Source organism: Barbus barbus, assembly GCF_936440315.1.
Source record: "Barbus barbus genome assembly, chromosome: 33".
In the NCBI taxonomy this organism is placed as follows: domain Eukaryota; kingdom Metazoa; phylum Chordata; class Actinopteri; order Cypriniformes; family Cyprinidae; genus Barbus; species Barbus barbus.
The window spans coordinates 21,168,250-21,191,841 of record NC_136761.1 but is presented as its reverse complement, the minus strand read 5'-3'; the positions used below and the strand labels follow the sequence as shown (position 1 = coordinate 21,191,841).

The 23,592-nt window shown below is 36.7% G+C and overlaps 4 protein-coding genes across 4 annotated transcripts in view; 1 reads left to right on the top strand and 3 right to left on the bottom strand.

Moving 5' to 3' along the window:
* Positions 1 to 486: 486 nt before the first annotated feature.
* LOC306853435 (putative palmitoyltransferase ZDHHC24) lies at positions 487 to 3,710 on the bottom strand. The gene is made up of 4 exons (XM_079390835.1): positions 3,566 to 3,710; positions 2,949 to 3,344; positions 2,545 to 2,822; positions 487 to 1,560 (listed from the first exon to the last, which is right to left on the bottom strand). Exons 2-4 carry the CDS (start codon positions 3,251 to 3,253, stop codon positions 1,268 to 1,270), a joined length of 876 nt encoding a protein of 291 aa, XP_079246961.1. The 5' UTR covers positions 3,254 to 3,344; positions 3,566 to 3,710; the 3' UTR covers positions 487 to 1,267.
* A 598-nt stretch (positions 3,711 to 4,308) lies between these two features.
* On the top strand, positions 4,309 to 7,868 carry LOC306853295 (uncharacterized protein). Its single transcript, XM_079390598.1, has 8 exons — positions 4,309 to 4,414; positions 4,957 to 5,016; positions 5,286 to 5,442; positions 6,024 to 6,134; positions 6,228 to 6,378; positions 6,456 to 6,931; positions 7,043 to 7,187; positions 7,363 to 7,868. Exons 1-6 carry the CDS (start codon positions 4,350 to 4,352, stop codon positions 6,704 to 6,706), a joined length of 795 nt encoding a protein of 264 aa, XP_079246724.1. The 5' UTR covers positions 4,309 to 4,349; the 3' UTR covers positions 6,707 to 6,931; positions 7,043 to 7,187; positions 7,363 to 7,868.
* A 4,787-nt stretch (positions 7,869 to 12,655) lies between these two features.
* LOC306853283 (forkhead box protein A4-B-like) lies at positions 12,656 to 16,420 on the bottom strand (the record flags this gene model as incomplete). Its single annotated transcript, XM_079390567.1, has 2 exons — positions 12,656 to 13,726; positions 16,361 to 16,420. The coding sequence occupies 2 exons, from the start codon at positions 16,418 to 16,420 to the stop codon at positions 12,656 to 12,658; spliced, it is 1,131 nt and encodes a 376-aa protein (XP_079246693.1).
* Positions 16,421 to 18,086: 1,666 nt separating this feature from the next.
* The window catches only part of LOC306853675 (cytoplasmic FMR1-interacting protein 2), a 30,065-nt gene continuing 24,559 nt past the window's right edge, over positions 18,087 to 23,592 (bottom strand). Inside the window, exons 25-29 of the mRNA XM_079391258.1 lie at positions 21,385 to 21,457; positions 21,160 to 21,254; positions 20,664 to 20,902; positions 20,412 to 20,559; positions 18,087 to 19,779 (exon numbers count right to left, since the gene is read on the bottom strand). Of these exons, the coding sequence (XP_079247384.1) occupies positions 19,612 to 19,779; positions 20,412 to 20,559; positions 20,664 to 20,902; positions 21,160 to 21,254; positions 21,385 to 21,457 (723 nt within the window). The 3' untranslated portion in view covers positions 18,087 to 19,611. The remainder of the gene's footprint in view (positions 19,780 to 20,411; positions 20,560 to 20,663; positions 20,903 to 21,159; positions 21,255 to 21,384; positions 21,458 to 23,592) is intronic.

The following is a 23,592-nucleotide window of genomic DNA, read 5'->3' as shown; positions in this document are numbered from 1 at the left end:
TCAACATACGGCGGACTAGCTTGCTTAAATTCAGCCATACGTCTGTCGCCTCAGCATCCTATCGCTTCAATAAAGACACACTATCGATATTTACCCCTTCCGGATTTTTAGTAATATCAGGATACAACGAAAATATCTTCCACTGTCACTGAGCGCGAAATGATTCAAATGTTTTCACATTTTGTCTCAGCTTATAAGCATTCTAATCACATCCACCCCATCTCCATCTATGTCCCTCTTTCTCGCGCTCTCTCCTTCCCTCCACAAGGCGCTGTGCTCCGTCACTGAGGGTGCTTCCCAGACTCACAACTGCGCCCTCATGCAGGGTTCACAATAATAACACCACCCTTATCCAGCTAGGGTTAATCGGCCCAGAGGAGTGGTTCAAGACTAGATACATCGACCTCAAAAGTATTTAGGATACTTTCCACGAATACGATACATAATGGGGCCAGCAACTCTTAAATTGATTTATTTATTTTTTTTACCTCATGAGTGGGAACAGTAGTAGTAACTCTAATGTAGCATCTAAGTGCATCTAAGTGATGCAACGTCTGCATTTCATTCAATTAACACTAAACAAAATTAAATAGACATATGACTCTCATTCTGATGGCACCCATTCACTGCAGAGGATCCATTGGTGAGCAAGTGATGCTAAATTTCTCCAAATCTGTTCTGGTGAAAAAGCAGACTCCTCTATATTGAATGGCCTGAACTACAGTAAAAAATTAAAAACACTGCATTAGATAACAAAAAATAAAACCAAATGGCATTTATTTTAAAGAAAAATAACATAAGCATATGATTCAAAATAACAAATACAAACATAAGACTAAAGATAACCAATATTCAGTTCCATACAATAAATTTTTTTTGTGTTTTATAACTGAGGACAAAAGAAAATGACAGAAAATTCACTCAGAAAAAAATACTCCCCCTTGCAAAAAAGTGTTTGCTTCACAAAAGCAAATATTACACAATAGAACATATAGAGAATAGAAGAAAAAATGCATAATAAAATATTTACTTTACATACACCAAATTAACACCAATTAAAAACTTAAAGACTGCTGATGAGCAAAAACAATTGTAAAGTGAAATCAGAAATCTGGTTCTTCAGATAAAAAATAGCTGGTAAGAGCTGCTAATTGTTTGGTTTGAGCACAGCATGCAACCGCTGCTTCAGGCTCAACAACAAGCCATTCTGCATCAGCTGAGCCAATGTATTAAATTTGCAATGAGAAAATATCTATCAGTGCACACCCTACTTCATGGGCTCTAGCGAGCCAGTCACCTTGAAGTTTATGCCGTCTCCAGGCAGTGGGGAAGGTATCAAAGGACAGAGCCAGCTGATGTACCAGTACTTGCCCAAGCATTCCCTGATGTTGGCCAGCACTCCTAGGTTGTACGGCTGCCGTGTGGAGTACCACTCACGTGTGGTCTGTCCTCTCAACATCAGAGCCACATGAAAGAAGAGGAATGCAGCAACCAATAGGAATCCCACTACACAAGTGTCAGCAATGAATGCAAAGGCAAACGCTCGTGCCGTCACCTGTCCTGTTATTGGAGAAAAACAGATGTTAATTGTTATTTGTTTTACAATTTAAAAGGGGGTCATATAATACATTTAAATAGAATTTATTTTTTTCCCAAAATCACAATTCCACAACCTTTATGGCTCTTAGAGTTTAAAATGTTTTGTAGCAGCTGCACATTCAAAAATGTGGGGACAGTAAGATCTCCTACAATTTTCTATTTAAATGTAATTTGTTCCTGTGATCGCTAAGCTACGTTTTTAGTAGCCATAACTCCAGTCTTCAGTGTCACATGATCCTTCAGAAATCATTCTATTATGCTAATTTGCAGCTTTAAAAGATTTATTATTATTATTATTGTTGAAAACAGTTGTGTTGTTTCAAATTTTTGTGTAAACCATGATACTTAGGATTCTATGATAAAAAAGATTTATTTAAAATAGAAATGTTTTGCTACATTATAAATGTCTTTACTGTTTTGATCAATTTAATGCATCCTTGCTGAATATAAATATTACATTATTTCTAAATAAATTGACATTTTCCCTTTTCCAAAGTCTATAAATTAATTCTTGCATTTAAAATATCCTCATTTATGTTATTTAAATTTATTAATGAAGCAGATGTGTTTATGCAAGCGACTTCTAAATGAGCAATATCAAAAACACTGGCCAAGATAATATTACCATGTTGGAATATTAAACTCAGCACAATTCGACAACATTACTCTGTTCAATACACTACAGATAGTATTTAGGTTTGCAAGGAATCACAACACAGAGTATGAAATAATTAACAAATGAAAAGCACTAGCCCTTGAAACTCTCTCACACTGGCCCCAGACCATCCTTATTGTTGAGCCTTTTGAAAGTTCTGAGTAAGAAAGTCTACAGTATTATTTCCATAGCACACTCAACTCTCATTTCAAAAGATGGGAGGAAAAATTCACTTCTCATGACATTACTCATTTCTCAGAGCAAACTCTGATTAGAAATCTCATACTTACCAGAGACAAGCATTATCCAGGGCACAAGCAAAAGCATGATGCTGTGAAATGTTACACCCTCCTTCAGGATGACAATGAAGACCTCAGCATTCATGACTACTGCATAGAGCAGCCCTGCCCACATGAAGAGTAGACAGGTCAGGAAATACCGGTAATTGTGGAAACCGACACACTGGCCAAAAAACACACAATGGTGATCACGCCGCAGTACACACACGTTGCAGTCATAGCAGTGTGAGCATCGTGGAGGAGTGTGTATCTCACAGTTGTAACAATACCTGTGATAAAAGAGGAAAATAGCAAATTATAATGGTTTACTGACCCTTCTTGAATTGATGAACAGCACAAAAGCTCAAACAAAGATTTAAGAGCCCAAATAAGTGATAAATAAACAAGCCAATTACCTCCACCCTTGCCCCAACGTATCCCCTCCAAGAAACACTCCGCGAATACTTGGGTTAGTTTTGACAAACAACGATGCATTCCAGGTTATATTTCCCAACATGAAGTACTGAGCGAAGAGATGCAGGGCCTTCCACATGGTGGACCAGTCAGTCTTCTTCTGTTCTGGCTCAAGGGGAGCCTCCACCAGCACCAGGTAACTGACCTCTGCAGTGATGGAGAACACCAGCACGGCGTTCAGAACGATAGGCAGATGACGACCAGATGACTCCACCTTACACCATAGTCTACTCATGAACCTTGCCATGTCTTCAGCTTTAAATCATCCGCTGCGTGAGACTCTACCTGCTCAACCTGTTTCCTGCCTGTAAATCCACTCGATTCACGTTTGCTCGAATCTGAACACAAAAACAAAAAGATGACCAATTGAGAAAGGCATTAAAAATCCTTCAAAAGCCTGTTTCATTACACGACATGTACAGAAGCTGCAACAAATAGAAATATGAATTGAAACTAGTAATGAATGGGACACTTCTAACTGACAGGTAACACTGACAGTAGCTATCGATTAGAAACTACAAAATGCTAGGACGATTTATTTTTATTAATTCATACTGACCTGTCATTCCATTCAGAATATCTTTTTGACCATAAATGCGGAACAAACGATACCCTGCTGACTGGCTGTTGTCTGTAACAATGAACTAGTGCTGCAGGCTACCAACATTTGGCACTGGCAGGTCTGTGTTGCACCTGAAACAGTCCCTCTAACACACATGTCACTGTACAAGAGTTCCACACGGAGATAAGAGACAGAAACGCCTTGCAAATGGGAGAATGAATGAATGAATATGAAAGTCTTATATATTATTATACATTCCCTGTTACCTTAAAAATTCCACCGTATCTAGCTGACTACTGTGCAAATATATTTTAAAAAGACAATAATATAAAAATCGCATTTATGAATAAATAAAATAGGCTACGAGGTGGAAAATACATTATTTTTTACTATTTAAATAAATATGAGCTTTTAGACTTTCCCTGACAAAATCATCCACACCATTGCATCTTGCATTCCAGTGTCTTGTCCTTCTGAGAACTGGGGCACGTTCAGGCTCACACGCTTTTTTTTAAGTAATATTAGAATTTTAGTTTGAAGAACAGATTTCAGAACATTTATTATAATTTTCAGTGTTATCTGTGAAATAATCGAAGGTTGTAAAATAACGTGAAAAGCCTTGAGGTGAGTAGTAAGACGTAATCTTTAAATACTGACTACCACGATTTTCCTTTGACCACCCATTTCATTTTGACCCCCTTTCGTAAAGAATAATCCCTAATCTCATAATCCGCACTGCTGGTTGTTGAGAGAGCAGACTGCCATTCAGAGCGAGTTTAACATGACATCCTTTACAAAGGGTGAGGAGGAGCACCAAAGAAAGGTATACGAGAATCTACAACACAAGTGAGTGCTCGTGTGATCAGTTACTTTGGTAGTTTTGCACTTTATTTGATTCGTTTCGTCCCAGTCCCAGATTTGTTTAAAGATATCTCGGATATATTATTTTACTTAAGTTCTCTATTAAGAATAATTTAGTTTGTGATGTCGAGGTGTACATTGCCATGATATTGTACAGTGAATTCTGATTTAATTGTGTTAATGTTCTCCCGTACCGTTCAAATCCATGAGAGGGCGCTATTGCCTGTCCACAAGAGTTGTAAAAAAATCCAGTTGACTGATTCTTTCATTATTTTCTCACCCTCAGTGTTGTTTGAAACCTATAAGAAAGAAACAACATTACCTGTAGAAGATGTAGGTTATGTAGATAGAATGGTAGTCCACCATTCAGTAAAAAAGATGCAATGAAAGTGCATTATATAGGCCTATAGAACAACAAAGTAAACCATACAGATTTGGAACAAAATGACAGTAAGCTGCTCTTTTAAGAAAAGTCTGGGTGTGTGTTTAACATCACTCATGGTTATCTCTGTCTAATAATACTACAGTCAGCAAAGGAGAATGCAGCTCCAGAATGATCTTCAAGCACAGCAGCGAAATCAACGCCTGTAAGAAACCATACATTCATTAAACATTATAGCATTGATATTTGTTCAGGTCAGAATTTGAGGATAAATTAAATTTGTTATATGGTAGGCTATTATTGTGCTGAAATGTAACGTCAAAAAAAAAATTATCCTATAGGATAAACTGAATTTTCCAGGTTATCAGAATAATTGTATTTTGTTTTTGAAGATTATTCTTGATTTTAGAAGATTCTGGCATTCATTTTTTTTTTTCATCAGTGAATGAGTTTATGATGTGTTTGTTGTGATAGGAGCAGGGCAGCCTGGCTGCAGGGCCGCTGGTTGGAGATCAGTGAGCAGGAGCGCAGGGCTCAGATCAAGAACCAAAAGCTGCTGCAGGACTTTCAGAGAGCACAAGACACGCTCAGTGACATGGTGGCCCGCACCGAAGCCATGAACTCTATACGGGTCAGCTAACACACAAAACTTCCCTGCCTTCCATGATTATAAATGCATTGTCAGGGGGGAAAAAGTGCAAAAACTGTACTTTAAGGGGCTTGCCAGTTACTGGAGTAGTACCGTTAAAGGATTGACATTATACTTGCTCTGAAAGGTGCATATTAGTACCTTAGAGTAGTCATATTTAACCTTAAAGTCAACCTGAAATTTAAAAAATCTTTTTTTTTTTTTTTTTGGCAATTAGCAAACAATAACAATACAATAATCCAAAAAGTCCCACCCTACATTTAATCTTATCAAGAAGCCGTTTCACTTGGATATACGCTACAATAAGGAAGAAAAGATTTATGCAATTTCCAATTCACATCAATTTTAAGGTACTTTGCAGCTTTTAGGGAGAAATAAGGTGACAATCTGTTGCACCCCTAAAAGTCAAATTTTTGTACATTTCCTTTATTATTATGCATTGATAATCAGATCAATCATATGACCTGATTTTGTCCTCTAAATTGATTTGTTACATTTTTGCATTGCATATACATGAGTATTTTGTTTGTGCTGAACAAAACTACACATTTTTTCTTCAAAAGGTTCAGTATGAACAGTATCTTGAAGAGAACTTCCCACGATGGCAACAAAGGCTCAAAGACATAAGAGTGTCTGAAAAGTCAAATCAAGTCATGACAAACATGAGCAAAACTGTAGGTTATGGGTCTTTTCTGAATGTTACTGATAAGTGAATGGAAAACAGGCCACTTGTATTGGTTGCGATGTCTGTTTTTTATCCACAACAGCACTTAAAGAGCTATATTCAGCAGATGGAAGAAGAAGAAGGTATCAAGTCTGAACACAGGTCTGACTATAGAGCCCACCTTCTGTCCTCCAATTCTCCAGACCCATCTCAGCCTTCTCACACCATGCTAAACACTCTTCAGACAGTGAAAGGTAATGTGCTTAGCAATTTATCATGATCCATATCAACTTTTTTTGAGAAAACTGTTAACAAGGTCCTCTTACTTTAGACACCAAACAAAATGCTGAAAGATGCAACCATCATCCTTACATTCCACCCACTTGGTTAACTGGCTCACAGCCTTCTATTTCCGGACTCCCCCAAAACAATATCCCAAAGGATTACAAAAACCTTCAGAACACTCAAGCCTTAAATCATCCCTTGCCACCTTACTATTCTTTACCTGGCGATTTAGTCCATCAGTCACATTCTCCAGTCCAGCAGCAGCCACCATCAATGGACCATCTATGGCTGGTATAAGGCAAGGGTTTATGCCTACAGCTCACTTCACTCCTCCTGCTGCTTCCTGGCCACGACTTCCTGTGCTGAACCCCATGGCATGGGGTATGATGGATATACCAGACCACAGTGAGGAAAGAATCCAATGCAGTGAGACAGACAAGGAAAAGCTGGCAAAACCAAAGCCAAAACACAGGAGAAATGGGAAAGAGAGTGATCGCTCTTCTGAGCTAGACTGTAGACCAGGTTAGTTGTTTTGTGAAATTTGGTGACTTTACATTGATTTGTTTCTCTGTGGGAAAAATCTTGTATGATATTAGTCTAATATAAACAATCTGTGTATGTTTATTCTTGAAGTGCGTCTATCAATCAACCATGAAGAAAGTAGTGAAGGTAGCGCTGTGACCTCTACAGTCACAGTTTCTGGGATGCAAAAACGGAGAAAGAAAAAAACAGATGGGACAAAATCAAACTCTACAGAAATTAGGAACGAATCTCAAGGGTATGCCACATAAACCGAATCATTTTCACAAATTTATTAGTCCATGCAGACAAAATTTTACATTTTCTCTCCATTTGCAATGCCATCCACATGTTAGAGATAGATCTTCCTAAGATTTGGAAACGGTGTCAAAACATGTATTTTTATAACATCTTTCAACATTTATCTGTTTTAGCTCTTCCACTACGTCACAAGATGCTTCAGATAGTCACTCGGACACAAAAATCTGCAAAATACAGCAAAAGCCATTTAAGAAGCATAACAGCAAAGAATCCGTTATCGCTGAGAAGAATGTTGATGCAGTGATGCAAGATGAAGACGAACAAGAAGAAAGCAAGAGCAGAGTCAACTCTGAGAAGAAAGATGGATCTGAAGAATTCAACATTAGAGAGGAAGAAGATTCTAATGAAGGAGATGACAGTCATGACATCATTGTGGCAGAGGAGAAAATAAGTCACAGAGAAGCTGAAGAAGAGGATGAGGAAAGCACAGATGGAGATGAGGAAGCAGGATTGGATGATGAAGCACAGGGAGGTGATGAAGAAGGGAATGAGAAGAGAGATGGGACTGAACCCAGTGATAGAGAAGAGATGGAAAGGGAAGAAGATGTTCCAGAGGACATACCAGACAGTGGAGAAGGAGGAGAGACAATAGAGGGAGAGGAGAGAGATAACAGTTTTCAAAATAAAAGAGAGTCTAGAAAGACTGAAGGACATGTAGAAGATGACAGAGAAATTCCCAACAGGCATGTATTTAAATGCAAATATCACTGTTCTTGAATATTCATCACTTATTTTAAATATGAATCGTCTACTCTTTGCTCTAATACTGACTTTCTGCATAGTCTTGAGGAGTCTGAAGAGGAAGAGGTTTACAATCAAGAAATAGAAGATGATGAAGAGGAAGATGATGAGGTTGTGGTTGAGAAAGCATACCCCTGGTCAAGAGACCCTTTTGAGGATCATACAAAATGCCCTGAGGATGATGAGGATGATATTGAAGGTCTTCTTAACCCTGTCAACTCCCAAACACAGCAGTGAGTTTTGTTTTATTCTGTATTATATTGTATGTTTTGCTCATTGGGACTCTAACCTGTTAGATGTTTATTCCCATAGGGAGGATGATTTGAAGGAGACAGACCAAACAAATGGTATGTTTAATTTTGTACTTTTTTTTTTTTTTTTTACAAGTTATTTAAAAAATTGCACAATTTTGTACAATTAATCACATTAAATATGGCTGATTTGCAGTAAAAACCTGCAAAATATAGGGTAAATTCAAGTAAATCAAATGTAACTCATATTTAATGCAGTCTGAGTTTAACCTTGCATGGTACTATTCATAGTTTTTGAGATTGAGGACTTGTCAGGCTGACTAGCTACTAAGTAACAGATGAATTGGATGTATGTCCCTCAACAAAAAATGGAACATGCATTATTTTTTATTTACTATCCTTATTATCTATCCATCGTTATATTACTCAGATTTGGCTTGTGAAATTTTTATTTTAATGATCTTTTTTTTATTATCCAGATCATCCCTCTGATTCAGAGGAGGAAAATCTACCACAGAAGAGCCATCCTGCAGCCACAAATGAGATAGTGGAGTCTGATGATGAGTTTGACCACTTCTATGATTAAACCAGAAACTAGAACATAAAGATGGGAAACAATGGAAAGAGAAAACCAACAATGGATGAATACGCTGGACAGAAGCTGCAATAACTCGATGCTTTCAGAAAATGAGCAAGGTGCACACCCTAAACAGCAGCTCGGATCGGCCAAAGAGCCACAAGGCCGAGCAATGAATAGAGGAATCACATTACAAAGGGATGAAAGAGGAAAGAAAGGGATAAATAGATGCTGGGTGTCCCTCATCTTTTTTTTGTTATTTGCTGGTAGCTTATCTGACTGTCCTGAAAGAACCGCACCACTGTCACTCTGCAAACACAGGTGGATCCAGAGATGAAGAGAGAATAATAGAGGAGATGAATAGTGGATGACGTTAAACGAGAGAAGCCAAGTTATAGATTTTATTCTAAGCGCATAGCTGGAACGGTTTCACTTTTCTAAAACAGAAAGTGTTTCTTAAATCTAAATCAATGTTTTATTTATGTCCTATAGGGAATCAAAGTGTTTGCCCCAAGTTCTTTGGAATTAATTTAAATGTAGCAAGAGTTTGAACGCTTTCTCATTCAGATAGGGAGCGTGGCCTGAAGCGAGGTGGATGAGTCGGGGTTCGGGGGAAGTGGGAAGAAGTACAGGCCTGTCACTGCCTCTGACTGATGGATATTTGAACAGGCATATTTACCCGAGCCCTTGTGAAAGGAGACGGAGGGACACTAACGGAGACGTGCAGGCACAGACAGGCAATAAAAAGCTGGCCACTGTGTAAACAACATGGCCTAGTCTGTTCGGCCGCTGCCATGCCAACAGGGCAGCTTCCACTCTCCAGCCAATCACATGCCAGCTTTTTGACAAACGGAACAAAACCCCCATCAGATGTTTTAAGCAGCCATTGATTAAATGCTTATATAAAATAAAATATTATCTTCTGCATTTGGTTCGTTGATACTTTTGGGATGTAACATGTCCTGCAGAATGACATGCTGTATACTGTTTTAAACAGAATTATTGTGCATGCGCATTTTTATGACCTCTGAATTTTGTGCTTTTAAAAATTGTAACAACACAGGAGCATTTAAAATGAACAAGTCAAAGCAAAAAGGTCATTAGAATTGGCGTGAAGCTTAAAAGGAATCATGACCAGTGTATAAATATGCACAGAATTGAATTAAATTTATTATTTTTTTATTTAGAAACTATGCATAATTTTATTAAATTATTTCTTTAAGATTTTTTTTATACATTTCTTTCTCATGCACACTACTTTTCAAAGGTTTGGAGTCTGTAAGATGTTTTTTTATTTTTTTTTATTTTTTTATGAAGTCTCTCATGCTCACCAAGGCTGCATTTATCTGAATAAAAATATAATAATAGTAGTATTGTGAAATATTAGTGCAATAAACATAACAATAAAATAACAGTTTTTTAAATTTTAATTTAAATGTGCTTATTTATGTTATTTGTTATTTATTTATTTATTTTATATTAATTTTTATATATTTATTTACTGTCACCAATCAATTTAATGTTAATAATATATTTTTTATTTTTAAACTCATTTACTAGTAAATTAATATGTATAATATATCATTATTTTATCATATATTTTTAAAAATAATTTATTTTGTTTTCTTTTTTTCTGCTTGTTAAGAGACATTCTTTAAATATACTCCTTTATCTTTTTATATTATCTAATTATTTTATTATATCTAATTTTCTAATTAAATAATCTAATTTTTTCTGCCTGTCTAAATATGTTAGTGTTATAATTATGTATTTTTATTTCCAATTAGTTTACTCATAAATACATATTTTTTTAATTATTATATATTTATATATTATAAAGGGCATTACAGTACAGTAACTCATCAATTAAATGCATCCCTCCTGAATAAAATGATTAATTTCTTTCAAAAAAGAGAAAAATCTTATACTGACCCCAAAATTCTGAACGCTTTTCATTTCAATAATATACATGGATTTTGGCAGATACTATCTCACAGTCTTCTTTTAATTATAATACTGTAAATTAATATAAATATAATGTTTTTGATGCCATAAATTCAACACTTTATACATTTATGATAAATGAGACTAATCAGAATAACTGAACTGAATTTGACAAACCTTTTCAGCAACAGTCACCTGGCAGCAGATCCCTTCCTCCTGCCCCCATCCCCCTCACAGTCTGCATCCACAGCTGGCCTGCTGATGACCTGCAGACAGCATCTTCACACCCTACAGATCCACATTCACACCCTTGTAATGCTAAGAACTGAATACACACATAGCCAGACTCTTCAGATATTTAGAAAGTCATGGCACAGTCATCCATCATATATCATCATACAGCGGAATCTGTCAACGGGCCGACTCCTAAAGAAGACAATAATCTGCGCAGGAACAGATCACAGCCCCGAAAGCTCATGAACTCCTCACGTCTCGCCCTCTCTCTGAATCTCGGACACACACTGAGGGGTCTGTGGCTTCTGCTCAGATCGCTGTGGGTGTCCCTGTGTCCCATTGTTGAGAAGACACTGCTTTGGGGAGGTCCACCATTAAGACCAGTGTCTTCCTATTGTTCTCTTACACTCAAACACAATCCTGCTTACCCAGGAATCAAAGGTTAGGCTAGGAGGGGATGAAGGGGGTCGCAACCTTCCTACTGCTAGCATTCAGCCCATGAGACACCACACCAACCACACTAAACAATCAAAATGTCAAGCCATGTCTGGACACTAACCAACAACCTATCCTATATCATCAGTGAATCTGTAGTTTGATGGGTTCATGCAGCACGCAGGTTTTTCTGCCTGTTTACAGACATATTAGTGTCATAAATGGTTTGATATAATTTACTTGTAAATTAATTTCTATATGAATTAATTTGATCAATTATTTTATCATATCATTTAATTTTTTATTTGTAATTTATGTAGCATTTTTTCATACGCATGCATTTTTATTTCAAACTCATTCATTAGTAAGTTAATATACATAATCCCCATATATTTGTTTATATATGCCTTTTGTTTTCTTTTTCTGCCTTTTAAGACATGTCAGTGCCATAAATATGAATTTTTATTTCCAACTCATTTACTCATAAATGAATGTGCATTATGATCCTGTATTATTTATTTGATATTGTGTTATTTTCATGCCATAAATATAAATAAATAAAAAAAAAACATTTACAAGTAAAATTATATACATAATATATTTCAATTTATTTTATATTATATAATTATTTTTCATAATTTTTCATAACAACATATTTATTATTGTTCAGGGTTTGGTCTATTTCATGCAAACTGTGCATTTTATAATTGGTTTCTAAAGGAGGCTACTACTAAAGGGCTACTAGTTTTCAGTGTGGCTGTCTTGTTCAGGTTAGTGTGAGAAATGTCAGGACAGGAAATGATGTTTATCTTTTACAATGTGAGCAGGACAATGCCTCTGTTGAGTTGATTCTTCCCCAAACACTCTCTTGAGGAATTATAAAAATTCAGCAGTAAAATAATGTGAAAGCCTGAAAGTGTGATTATAATCTTGCACGTCACACCAAACACGCAAATAACAGAATTAACACCTTTTGGAACGTTCAAAATTTTACTTGAAATTTTACAAAATTTTACAGCAAGGAATTCACATTCATATGTATCTTAAAACACCTTCGATTCAATTGAATTCACATTCCCACAGAATCAAAGAATTCTTCAGCATCAGATAACAGGTATTTCTCCAGCTATGAGGTGTCCATCAACTAATATATACAGCAATTATAAGCATCTAAGCAGAAATGAATACCATTTTAACAGCCCTTAATACACTACAGGAGGCTGATCAGGAGGAACTCAGAAGAGGAGCAGAACACATGCTAAATCCAGGGTAGTAAACAGAGTCTCCAGCATACGAGGTGAAGTTGGGATGGGAATTAGGCTGGCAGTAAACCGGGTAGTTCACAGGAGTCTCGCAGTACTGGAAGTCCACAAGTCGTGGGACAGAAATGTGGTGTTGGGATGTTGGTTCACAATGCAAGCTGGTTTCCATAGTGGCTTGTGGAACAGACTGCAGGCTGGGACTGGGCATTGTTGGGAACGGGACGTTCAGAGAAGGCAAGTGTGTTGAGATCTCTGGAGGCTGGGTAGGAAATAAAGTGTGTGAGGGAGTAAGGTGCTGAGGATGATAGGAAGGAGAAGGTGCTTTGGTTGTGGAATAGGACACTGGTAATATGACTGAATGCTGTGTTGTGGCATCAACTGGAGGTGGTACAGGCGATTTACAAGAAGAAGTGACTGACTTGACCGCCGCCTTTTTTTTCTTCCCTTCCGATTTCACAGCTTCCCCATCCGAGGTTTTCGATAGTGACATGGCCTTTTGACACTTGAAGCGCTTCTGGCGACGCATGTAGCAGCCGTTCTCGAACATGTTACCGGAGTCGGGGTGCAGGGCCCAGTACGAGCCTTTCCCTGGAGAGTCTGGCGATCTCGGTACGCGCACGAAGCAGTCGTTGAATGACAGGGAATGTCGGATGGAGTTCTGCCATCGCTGTTGATTCTGTCTGTAATAAGGAAAGAGTTGGCGGATCCAGTCGTAAATCTCGTTCAGAGTCAGTCTCTTGGCTGGCGACTGCTGGATTGCCATGCAGATAAGAGAGATGTAGGAATATGGTGGCTTGGCATGGCTTAAGGTTCGTCTGTAAACTGATTTCAGTGCCGGAAACTCAGGGTCACTGGAGACGCTCTCAGTGTATCCTTTGGGGTTTGGTGGAGGCAGTATTCCCACTGGGCTTCCGAGTCTCCCGGTGTTTCCCACAGCTGCTGAATCACACGGTGGGCCGTAACTCTGGTAGTGACGCTCTGGGGGGGAATATCCTCTGGGGCCCAATGGCAGGTTGTCTGCTCCATAGAACACCTACAAATATGAGAAATTAACATTAGATTTGAAAAACAAACAACAACAATATATATATAATTGTATTATTGTTTTATTATTGTAAAGTGAGGACCACAGTCAGAAGTAAACCAAAGCCTTGGTCCTAAAAAAACATTAAAAATTTGGAAAAAATAGCTCAGATTTTAAAAATGCAGTGATTTTTTTTTAAAGCAGTTATTGAATATTTCATATATTTAAAAATATTCAATCAAATGCAGTTATTGTTGAATGTGTCACTAATATAATAGGTTTTTCTTTGACCAAAAACTACTAAAACAGTGATAGTAGAGAACTATATCTAACAAAATGTCTCACCAATAATATTTCATGAGTTCGTGTGCCCATATAATCTTAGCATTAGTGGTAAGCAGATTTGGCTAGATGTCTGCAATGGAGGGCTCAGAGAGACTATTCTACTCGAGCTCCGATAGCCCCCCATAGACAGAAAGATAAATAAATAAAAATGCATAAAAAGGAGGAGATGGGGAGGAGGAGGGATGCCGAAAGGACTAACAACAGAAGTGGTAAGAAGCAGTTTTGGATATTATTTGGAAGATTAGATGGGTGTACTCCTCCCGAAATTATGTTAATAACTTCACTAAATGTGACCCTGGACCACAAAACCAAGTCTTAAAAAGCATGGGTATTTGTAGCCAAAAATAAATTGTATGGGTCAAAATATTAATTTTTATTTTATGCCAAAAATCATTAGGATATTAAGTAAATATCATGCTTCATGAAGATATTTTGTCAATTCCCTATACCATAAATATATAAAAACAAAATTTTTGATTAGTAATATGCATTGCTAACTTTAAAGGTGATTTTCTCAATATTTAGATTTTTTTTTGAGGCCTCAAATTCCAGATTTTCAAATAGTTGTATCTCAGCCAAATATTGTCATATCCTAACAAACATCAATGGAAAGCATTTACTCTGCTTTCAGATGATGTATAAATCTCAATTTTAAAAAATTTACCCTTATTTTGTGGTCCAGGGTCACAAATGTTATGTTCTTGTGCATTATTTTGATTTTATAATTAACAGCAATCAAATTTAATACAGTTAGTTAAAAAACATTTTAAATAGGCTAAGTGTTAAAAAAACAACTAATTTTGAAAAGTGCAAATTTGTTTTATAGTGCAAATTTACTTGCTTTTTGACCTTTTTTTGCATTATTTGGGGCATTAATATTAATATTAAGCGTATTAATATTCGACATCATTTGGACTTGTGAAAGTGACAAATAAAAAAGGTAAAACCTTTTCGTTTAGTAAAATTCTGTAGATTATGGAACTGTTTAGTAGAAACGAAATAAAACCTTTGACCTAATGCTGAGGTCGGCGTCCATAGATCCCTGTTTATCCCTTATTTCCCAACCAAACCAAACCTTAGCGGTGCTTTGGGTAACGCCATGTAAATGTATTCTGACCACCCACCCAGCCGATAACCCCATTATCCGGCTATTCTTCTCACCCTTGTTTTGTCTCTTTTTAAGTCACTCACCGTCCGCCTTTTTTCTATCTCATGACAGAGGGGTATTTGGGGGCGCGACTGCTGTTTTCAGTTGATCTTTTTTTCCCGATGGACAGCGTTCGTAATAATTCGGCGCTTTCAAGTCAGAAGCCCGCTTTCGTGTTTCGGATTCCGAGACGCCCCTCTGGTTATGAGCCCGTGCTGGGCCGATTGTATAAGTCATACACGAGTGTCAAAGCGTGAGACATTCAACACAATCACAGAGTCAATCAATTAACTGCCGCGAGACCACACACACACACACACACACACACACACACACACACACACACACACACACACATATTGGTTTTTTGTGGTTTATGGGGACTCTCCATAGGCGTAATGGTTTTTATACTGAACAAACTGTGTGTGCTATTGCCCTACACCAACCCTACACCTAAACGTAGCCCTCACAGGAAACTTTGTGCATTTTTAGATTTTCAAAAAAAGACCATTTAGTATGTTTTTTAAGCCTTTTGAATTACAGGGACATAGGCAGTCCCCTCATAACCCACCTTCATATTGTAATACCTCTGTCATACCCATGTCATTATACAAATTTGTGTCCTCATAAACCACATAAACACGCACACACACACACACACACACACACACACACACATAGGCTACATATATATACACACACACACACACACACACACACACACACACGAAGGTTAACGTGACCGTGTCTCCTGTTTCTAGACTATAATATTGTAAAAGGTTTTGTTCTGATCTGTTGTGTTTTAGCTGAAAATTGTGTTTGAATGAGTTAGAGTTAAGAAAAAAAGTTTGATGAGTTTAAGATTCATTTTAGCCTACACTAAAGGCAAATTTGTTACATCAGCTATAGTTAAGGTATTCCTAATATTAGTAAAAATATTAGTAACTCAAATATTAGTAACTTGTTTTGGGGAATACATAAATATTGATAATTTAAATAGCCTATTTAGAGAGTCAGCAAAAAAATAAATAAATAATAATAATAATAATAATAATACGAAAGTTAAGAATATTATTAAATATCATTTATTATAAATTATATATTACAAGTAGCCTAAATTGAATAAAATGTTTTCTCAAATAGGGACATACCTCGCCGGAGTAATATGACATCCATTGATTGCTTCTCTCCCGTTTCACTTCCTCAATCATGTCTTCTGTTATTCAACTAAATAATTATTTAGTTAATAATGCAAAATGACAGAGTAGATTAATTCGATATTTAAATCTCAAAGAGTATCACAGAGCATTTGGAAAGCCACCACAGTATAAACTGCTGTAGGTGTCCAGTCGGGAAAGTTTGAAGTGTGCTGCTCCTCACGGACTGAGTCCCATATATGAGCACTGATCTCCCGCCCTCTGACCAGCGTCCTGCCCACCTCCTGCCCTCGGAACACTACTACACTGCTTTATTCACTTTACACGCCTTCAATAAACACATCATCTCGAATATTACTACCACAAAATGGCCAGTTTACAGGCCTAGCCCAAAACATTGTGTTCAAACGACTTAAACAAGTAAACACTACACAACAATGGCCAGATTATCTCTTGAAAATGTAAAATTACAATCTTTCTTTCTTTCTTTCTTGCTTGATAAATCTTTCTTCATCCTTGATACCTTGATAAAAACTAATATGTGGAATTATATTTGGAAACAGAATAATTGGCAGCAAATTAAAAGACAAAACTGACAAAAATACCTATATTCTAGGCCTAGATATACATATATTATCAACTAAATAAGATTTGTTTTTATGCTTAATACAAATTCTCAAATACATCTATTAATGTGATGTGACATAAAATGATCACACCTAATATGTTTCTATGATTAAAAAATACTTGTCTTTTCTTAGAGGTAAAAGCTCCTGAAATTAAGGGAGCAATAATGTTCAAATCTATTTCTTAGACTGTAAAGACCCTTGACCTAGAAATATATTCATGTGCATCTCTTTCTCTTTTTTTTCAGTCTGTAAGGATGGCATTGTGTCTCATTCAGTGGTCACAGCTCGCCCCTCTCCCTTTCTCTCACTCCACATCATGGTCCTCTCCATTGTGGGAGACAGCTGTTTGGCGGATTGGGGGTGTTGGGTGTCATCTTTATTGATGGAAAGCAAACATTTACTCTGTGTGCCATTTAAAAGCACCACCCTCATCTGCCTGCCAGTTCAGCTCAGCCAATCAGAGGCCTCAAGAAACACTCCTGCTCTTACAAAACAGACTTTATGAGTTGCGTATGCATATTGACAAAGGAGAGACCAAAATATTCATACGGTAGGCTACTTAAAACTTCCAAAAATGGAAGAGACAGTTTTGAAAAACAAAAAAACACTCTGAATTCCTCACATTTCCAGCTGTGCCATCGTTCCCATGTGGAGGAAATGTTTATCTAGTGCTAAGTGCCTCCTGCATTAGATGAAATGCCCTTAAAAACAAGGCAATTCATTACGTCCTATTCAGACATACCCAAGGTGTGAGAAAAGCCAGGAACTTACTGATTAAATCACCAATTGGGCATTAACAGTCATATCTTAAGACTCTTTCTTAACGACTAAAAGAAGTTTGAGGCTAATACATTAAGTGAGCATTGCAATGTTCTCTACTTTTATACGTGTTGGTAACAAAAATATCAAAGGCAGGCATAAAATACTGTGAAAGCCATGGTTATTTAGTTAAAAGGAATTTTAATTAAACTGAAAGATGCTTGATTGTGATTATCTAGAGCACAAGTCTATATAATACTGGGGCAATTCAAGGATTTATATGAAATGCTAAATAATTGAAGTTAAATGCAAATAAATTAAACAAGCCAGTTTCCGTTAGATCTTTTTTATTTCATGGAAATACAACAATTATAATTCCTGTTCAGAACCATTTGTTGTACATTGTACTATTTTCTCCTTTTTTGTATTTCAAAACATGATCACTTGTACAACATGAACAAAAATCTCATGTCACAAATAGATCCATGATGACAATAAATTACACCGGTCATGCTTTGAGTTTTTAAAACAGCACTTCCTTAAAGTCAAAACATTTTTTTTCCATCATCGTTCACATATTAATCCTTCCAATAGCAAGAAAAAAAAAAAAAAAAAATCAACTTATGCATAAATAGATAACTGGAAAATACCCATTTAATTCAACAGTTATTTAAAAACAGATTAAAATCAATCTCCTGGAAAAAAGGAAATAACAGAATATGATGAGCATTCATGAGGTTACATTTACAACAGCCACATAAAATTACAAAACTGAACAGAACGCTTGCCAATCTGTCTAACACTGCTGAAGCAAAGGGCCTGTGAGGGGAAATACTGAAATATTTCTGCAAGTTTTAGTAACCTTGATATTAAACAGCGGATGTCCAATGCTTTCCCTTTTTGTCCGTTATTGGTCAAGGTAATGCAGTATTACTGCAGTCTGTAACAATAAGAGGTGATTAAAGAGATGTCATCACAGCACAAATCCAGTTATTAGTACTTCAGAACTGCTTCACTAGTTTACACATGGTTATTGTGTAGAAAATAGATCAAATTAAAAGTCCAAAGACTGAGATTAAACTGACAGAAAAGATAAGTGAGGTTACTTTTCAATAGTTGAGGCAAATACTGATACCATTTAAGTACCAATAAAATTAGAACGAGTACTATACGCAATTCTTGACAGCTTCAAACCGCAATATTTACAGTGATGTTACAAATGCAAAGATCTGTAAACCAGTGCTGTAATACAATAAAGAGAACAGAATGCTGTAAACAATTCTGGCCATAAAAGAATTCAAAAGCGGGGAAATTATTATGGATATTTGTATCCATAGCTGTACTCTTGCTTTTTGGTCTGTATATTACAGTACAAAGAATATTAGGATATATGGAATTTGTGAGGTACGTGCAAATACTATTATAAATTAAATCTGTATGGGCATGAGGTTAAAAAAAGAAAAACAAAACAAGACATTAATCATGTTTTCTCTTAATAGTTATTTATAATCAAGTCATTTATATTTACTTTTTTTTTTTTTTATAGAACTTAACATTTGTTAAAACTTCCTCTGGTGACTTGGAAATATTTTCGGCAGTCCTAAATCTCTCAAAGTGGTTCACTTCAAATCTCATTCAAAACAGATAGTGAGTGTTGATATTCATAAGGGTTAGATAACAGCTGGGGCAGACTGAGAAATCTACTGTTTTTTTAACCATGTGGCGAGACTGGAGGTTCGTCTCTTGTTTAAATAAAGCCGAGGCAATCTTGAAAGCTCTAAGGCCCTGTAGACTACGTTTGAGACCAATGTCACACCAGAGGAAGAATATGATAGCTGGAAGTCAAATAAAGTTTGTTTAACATGTGGTGGCCAGAGACTGATGTATAGGAGGCTGGAAACAGCGAACATGCTCCACAGTAGAACTGTCTGTCTCCACAGCCTTCATGTACTTGTTGAGGATGGCGAAGATCTCGTTGTTGAGAATCTGATACTTTCTGATGCGGTCTGCCATCTTCTTCAGGGGCTGAAAGTTACACGACCAAACATTTAATACAGAAGCCCATATCTACAAGCTGGAACATTTACACTAGCTTTCAAAAGTTTGGGGTGTGTATGATTTTGAAAGATGATGTCTCGTGCTCACCAAGGCTGCATTTATTTGATCAAAACACAGTAAAAACAGTAATACTGTGAAATATTATTACAATTTAAAATAACCGTTTTCTATTTTAATCATTTTAAAATGTTATTTATTCCTATGATGGCAAAGCTGAATTTTTAGCAGCCTTCAATGTCACATGATCCTTCAGAAAACATTTTAATATGCTGATCAAGACACACTGATTTTTGAACACATTTGTGCTGCTTAATAATTAAAAAGCATGATGCATTTTTTTCAGTACTGTTTGATGAATAAAAAGCAGAAACATACATTTTATAACATTACAAATGCATTTACTGCCAGTTTTGATCAGTTAAATACATCTTTGCTGAATAAAAATGAATTTCTTAAGAAAAAAGAAAAAGAAAAAAAAGGGGTAAAAGGGGTACACTAATCTAACATTAGTGTATATTGCATTGCAGACTGTTAAAGAGTTTCCTGCACTGATTTATGTAACTTTTTAATAGTTCAAGTCTATGAAATCAGAAACGTACCACATTCTTAATGATCTCATCTTTGCCGTCCTGCCTCTGGACCTTCAGCAAGTGGTAGCAGAAGTCGAAGAGGTCAAAGCGACGTTGTTGTCCTAATAGCACAATAATGGCACATCCAGCCCAGTTCAGACCATCACCGAAGCACTGCCTAAACACAAAAACCCCCCCAAAACATTTCAGTTATTGATGTAAACGTAAATCAAGTGCTTGCTTACTATAAAAAAAACACCCATGTTTAATGTATATGCATACTCTGCAGTGAACTCGTGCGTGCCCACAGGGATGCAGTACACAAACTGCATGGCGCTCCAGAGGCGGTGGAACTCCATGCACTCATCCACATGCATGACGCCGTTGGTGGGGGGAGGGCCTCGCCACACACTGTCCTGCAGGAAGCTGCGAATGCGCGTCAGGATGACTTCAAACATAGACAAACCACAGCACAGACGCTCCTTCGTCAGCAGGTCTCCTTCTCGTGCTATTGCAATTTGCTAAAAAGATTATTAAAAAAAACGCATGTTAAAATGGAGACCAAATAGATGCATAAACCTATATTACCAATTCAAACGTTTGGGGTCAGTAAGACTCTTTTTTTTTTCTTACTCTATTCAGCAAAAAGGCATTTAACTGATCAGATGTGACAGTAAAGACATTTACAATGTTACAAAACATTTTTATATAAAAAAAATTGAATGCGCCAGTGTTAAATATGTTCTGCTACTGACATTCTTATCTGCGAGTGCCTCACCTGTGGGGTCCCAAGTCTCTCGATGAGGGGCACCAGGTGAAGAGGAGCATACTTTGCCTCCAGCCTCTTCATCCTCACCTCAAGTCGCTCCCCCTCTGTAAAATTCATCATTAAAGGAAGATTTCAGCAGGTATAAAGTTTATATATATATGTATCTATAAGACCTCTTAATAAGAAAGCACTGAAGAGGAACATAATCTTGTAGTTTTTAATGTAATTTTTCACCTTTGATGTAGACTCTTGGGAGAATGTTCTGGAATGGTGCAGCATGAAGCAAGTCACAAACCTCTTCCTGTGACTGAGTTCAAACAAACAACACAAAAACATGAGGAATGAATGAAAAACGCTTCTTTATCACACTGTTAAATGAAATCCTAACCAAGCTTTGCATAGCACAAACATCACACACATCAGTGTGAAAATGGGTTAGTCGTAATATGTATGAAAATGAAACAGTTTGATCCTAAATATGATGATATTTATGTAGAACTGATGTTGACTGAGAAGCTCAGTCTGAATGCTGGTAACTGATTATACCAATTATAGAACTGATAAAAGGATCTCATACAGTAATTGGATCATAAATAGCACTTTCTAATTCCGCTCGAAAGTTCGAAACAGTTCAAAACAACTTGAAACTATTTCAGAACATTTCCTTTAAAATCACCTACAGTGAACAGCATTCCTATTATCAGGCATAGTCTCATATTTATTAGATATTATATTATTTATATAAAAGACAAATATTTATATAAATAAATATTGACAAATATATACATATACATATTTCTGTGAGAACTTTGATAGTTTTGTGCAATAAAAAAAACATATTTACATGAATATATGTTATGTTACATATATATGTTGGTTATAGGGTGGCATATTCTTGATTTTATTCATTTAACTATTTTTTGAAGTCGGTCTGTGCATGTATGCAGATTGTCTGTGGTTGTTGCGACATGCCCCACTTTCTCCGTCAGTATTTTATGCCTTGAGAAACATTTAAGATGTTAACTTAAAAAAATTTATTGAGACTTGCATGTTCTACTTTTCAGTCTGTTGTACTCCATCTAGATGTTTCGGAACAAAAAAACTTGGTCATGTGGATGCCCAATCCACCAACTGTAGATAAGTAGTTTTGCACATCCCTAACTATTAATATGCATTTTATTAAATCTCTACATCAATATTTACTAATATAAACCCAGAAAGATAAAAAAATATGTGATAAATTATTATTGTGGCAGGTGGTGTAAACCCTAATGCAAAATGAAACTATAAAGGTCTTATGGCAATGACCTTCAAATCAATGAGGTACACATATTTGAGCAAAAATCACTTCATTCACACGAATAAAACAAGCACCGAACAACACCCAAACAAGAGAGAGATGACCAGAAGAGCATCCTGACAGAAACAATGTTAATGAGAGATCAGCGTGCAATGATCATCCGACACATTCACTATGCCTCAGAGAGAGAGACCAAAACAGAAACACAAGAGAAACAGGCATCAGAAGAGTTACAGTCAGAAGAAGAGAAGAAGTGTATGGAAGCAGATGTGCACCTGCACGGGACGTCACAGGCAGCCAGATATGAGTCGTGACTGCCATGAAAGCAAGGAAGACTTCCTTTAGAGGAAATGATCTTAAACAAGCCTCTTAATATTAACCCAGAGGGAGTGTGCAGAGGCCAAACGTCACGACAGTGCCAGAAGTTCACAGCTCCGTATTACATTTCGGGTTTTATTCTCTCGTCCAGGTGACACTAGCATCCTTGAATCCATGGCAGAACACGGCAGGCACAAAAGTGACTAAAGAAAAAGTATAAAACCACGAAGAGTGTGCGTTCAGTCAGTTTGTGGTTCGGTTACATGAATGAGGCCTAATTCCTTACCACCTGTAGTTGTTGCAGCATGTAATGAGAAATAAAGTTGCTTTTTAGGGGCAGATGGCAGCAGTGTCCTCCACCCACACACTCGTTAACATACACACAGTAATTCATTAATATTCAGATCCAGAAACGCACACACATCAGCGTACAATACACACTTTCTACCAATTCAAATCTGCCTCTTTATGCAGCTGATTAGCAAAGCCAGGCACATTAAGGATTGGCCCTTGAATTTTGGTGCACCAATCGGATGCTTTCATTACAAAAATTATTTGCATAGAGCAAATCATAATTATTTGGAAGAAAACAAGCCATTTTATGAAAGATCAGACCTACCAACCTTGGCAAAGTATTTTGAGAACCGCAATAGTCCAAAGGTTAGTTCATATTCTTTCACGCCATTTTGCTTTGCACTTATTTTCCCATATACACCCCATATCATGAAGAAAACAATAAAGAGAGATAAGAGGGATAACCCTATGAGAAAGCAATATTTTTGTTACAGTCAATTTGAGCATAAGGGTATAATGAAACGTAAAGT

Bases quoted from the DNA above. Each gene is read 5' to 3' on its own strand.
- LOC306853435 (XM_079390835.1), bottom strand. From the start codon at position 3,253: ATGGCAAGGTTCATGAGTAGACTATGGTGTAAGGTGGAGTCATCTGGT. The intron at 2,823-2,948 runs GTAATTGGCTTG...CTTTTATCACAG, and splicing joins ACGTTGGGGCAAGGGTGGAG to GTATTGTTACAACTGTGAGA. The intron at 1,561-2,544 runs GTAAGTATGAGA...CTCCAATAACAG, and splicing joins CTGGATAATGCTTGTCTCTG to GACAGGTGACGGCACGAGCG.
- LOC306853295 (XM_079390598.1), top strand. From the start codon at position 4,350: ATGACATCCTTTACAAAGGGTGAGGAGGAGCACCAAAGAAAGGTATAC. The intron at 4,415-4,956 runs GTGAGTGCTCGT...ATAATACTACAG, and splicing joins TACGAGAATCTACAACACAA to TCAGCAAAGGAGAATGCAGC. The intron at 6,135-6,227 runs GTAGGTTATGGG...TATCCACAACAG, and splicing joins TGACAAACATGAGCAAAACT to CACTTAAAGAGCTATATTCA.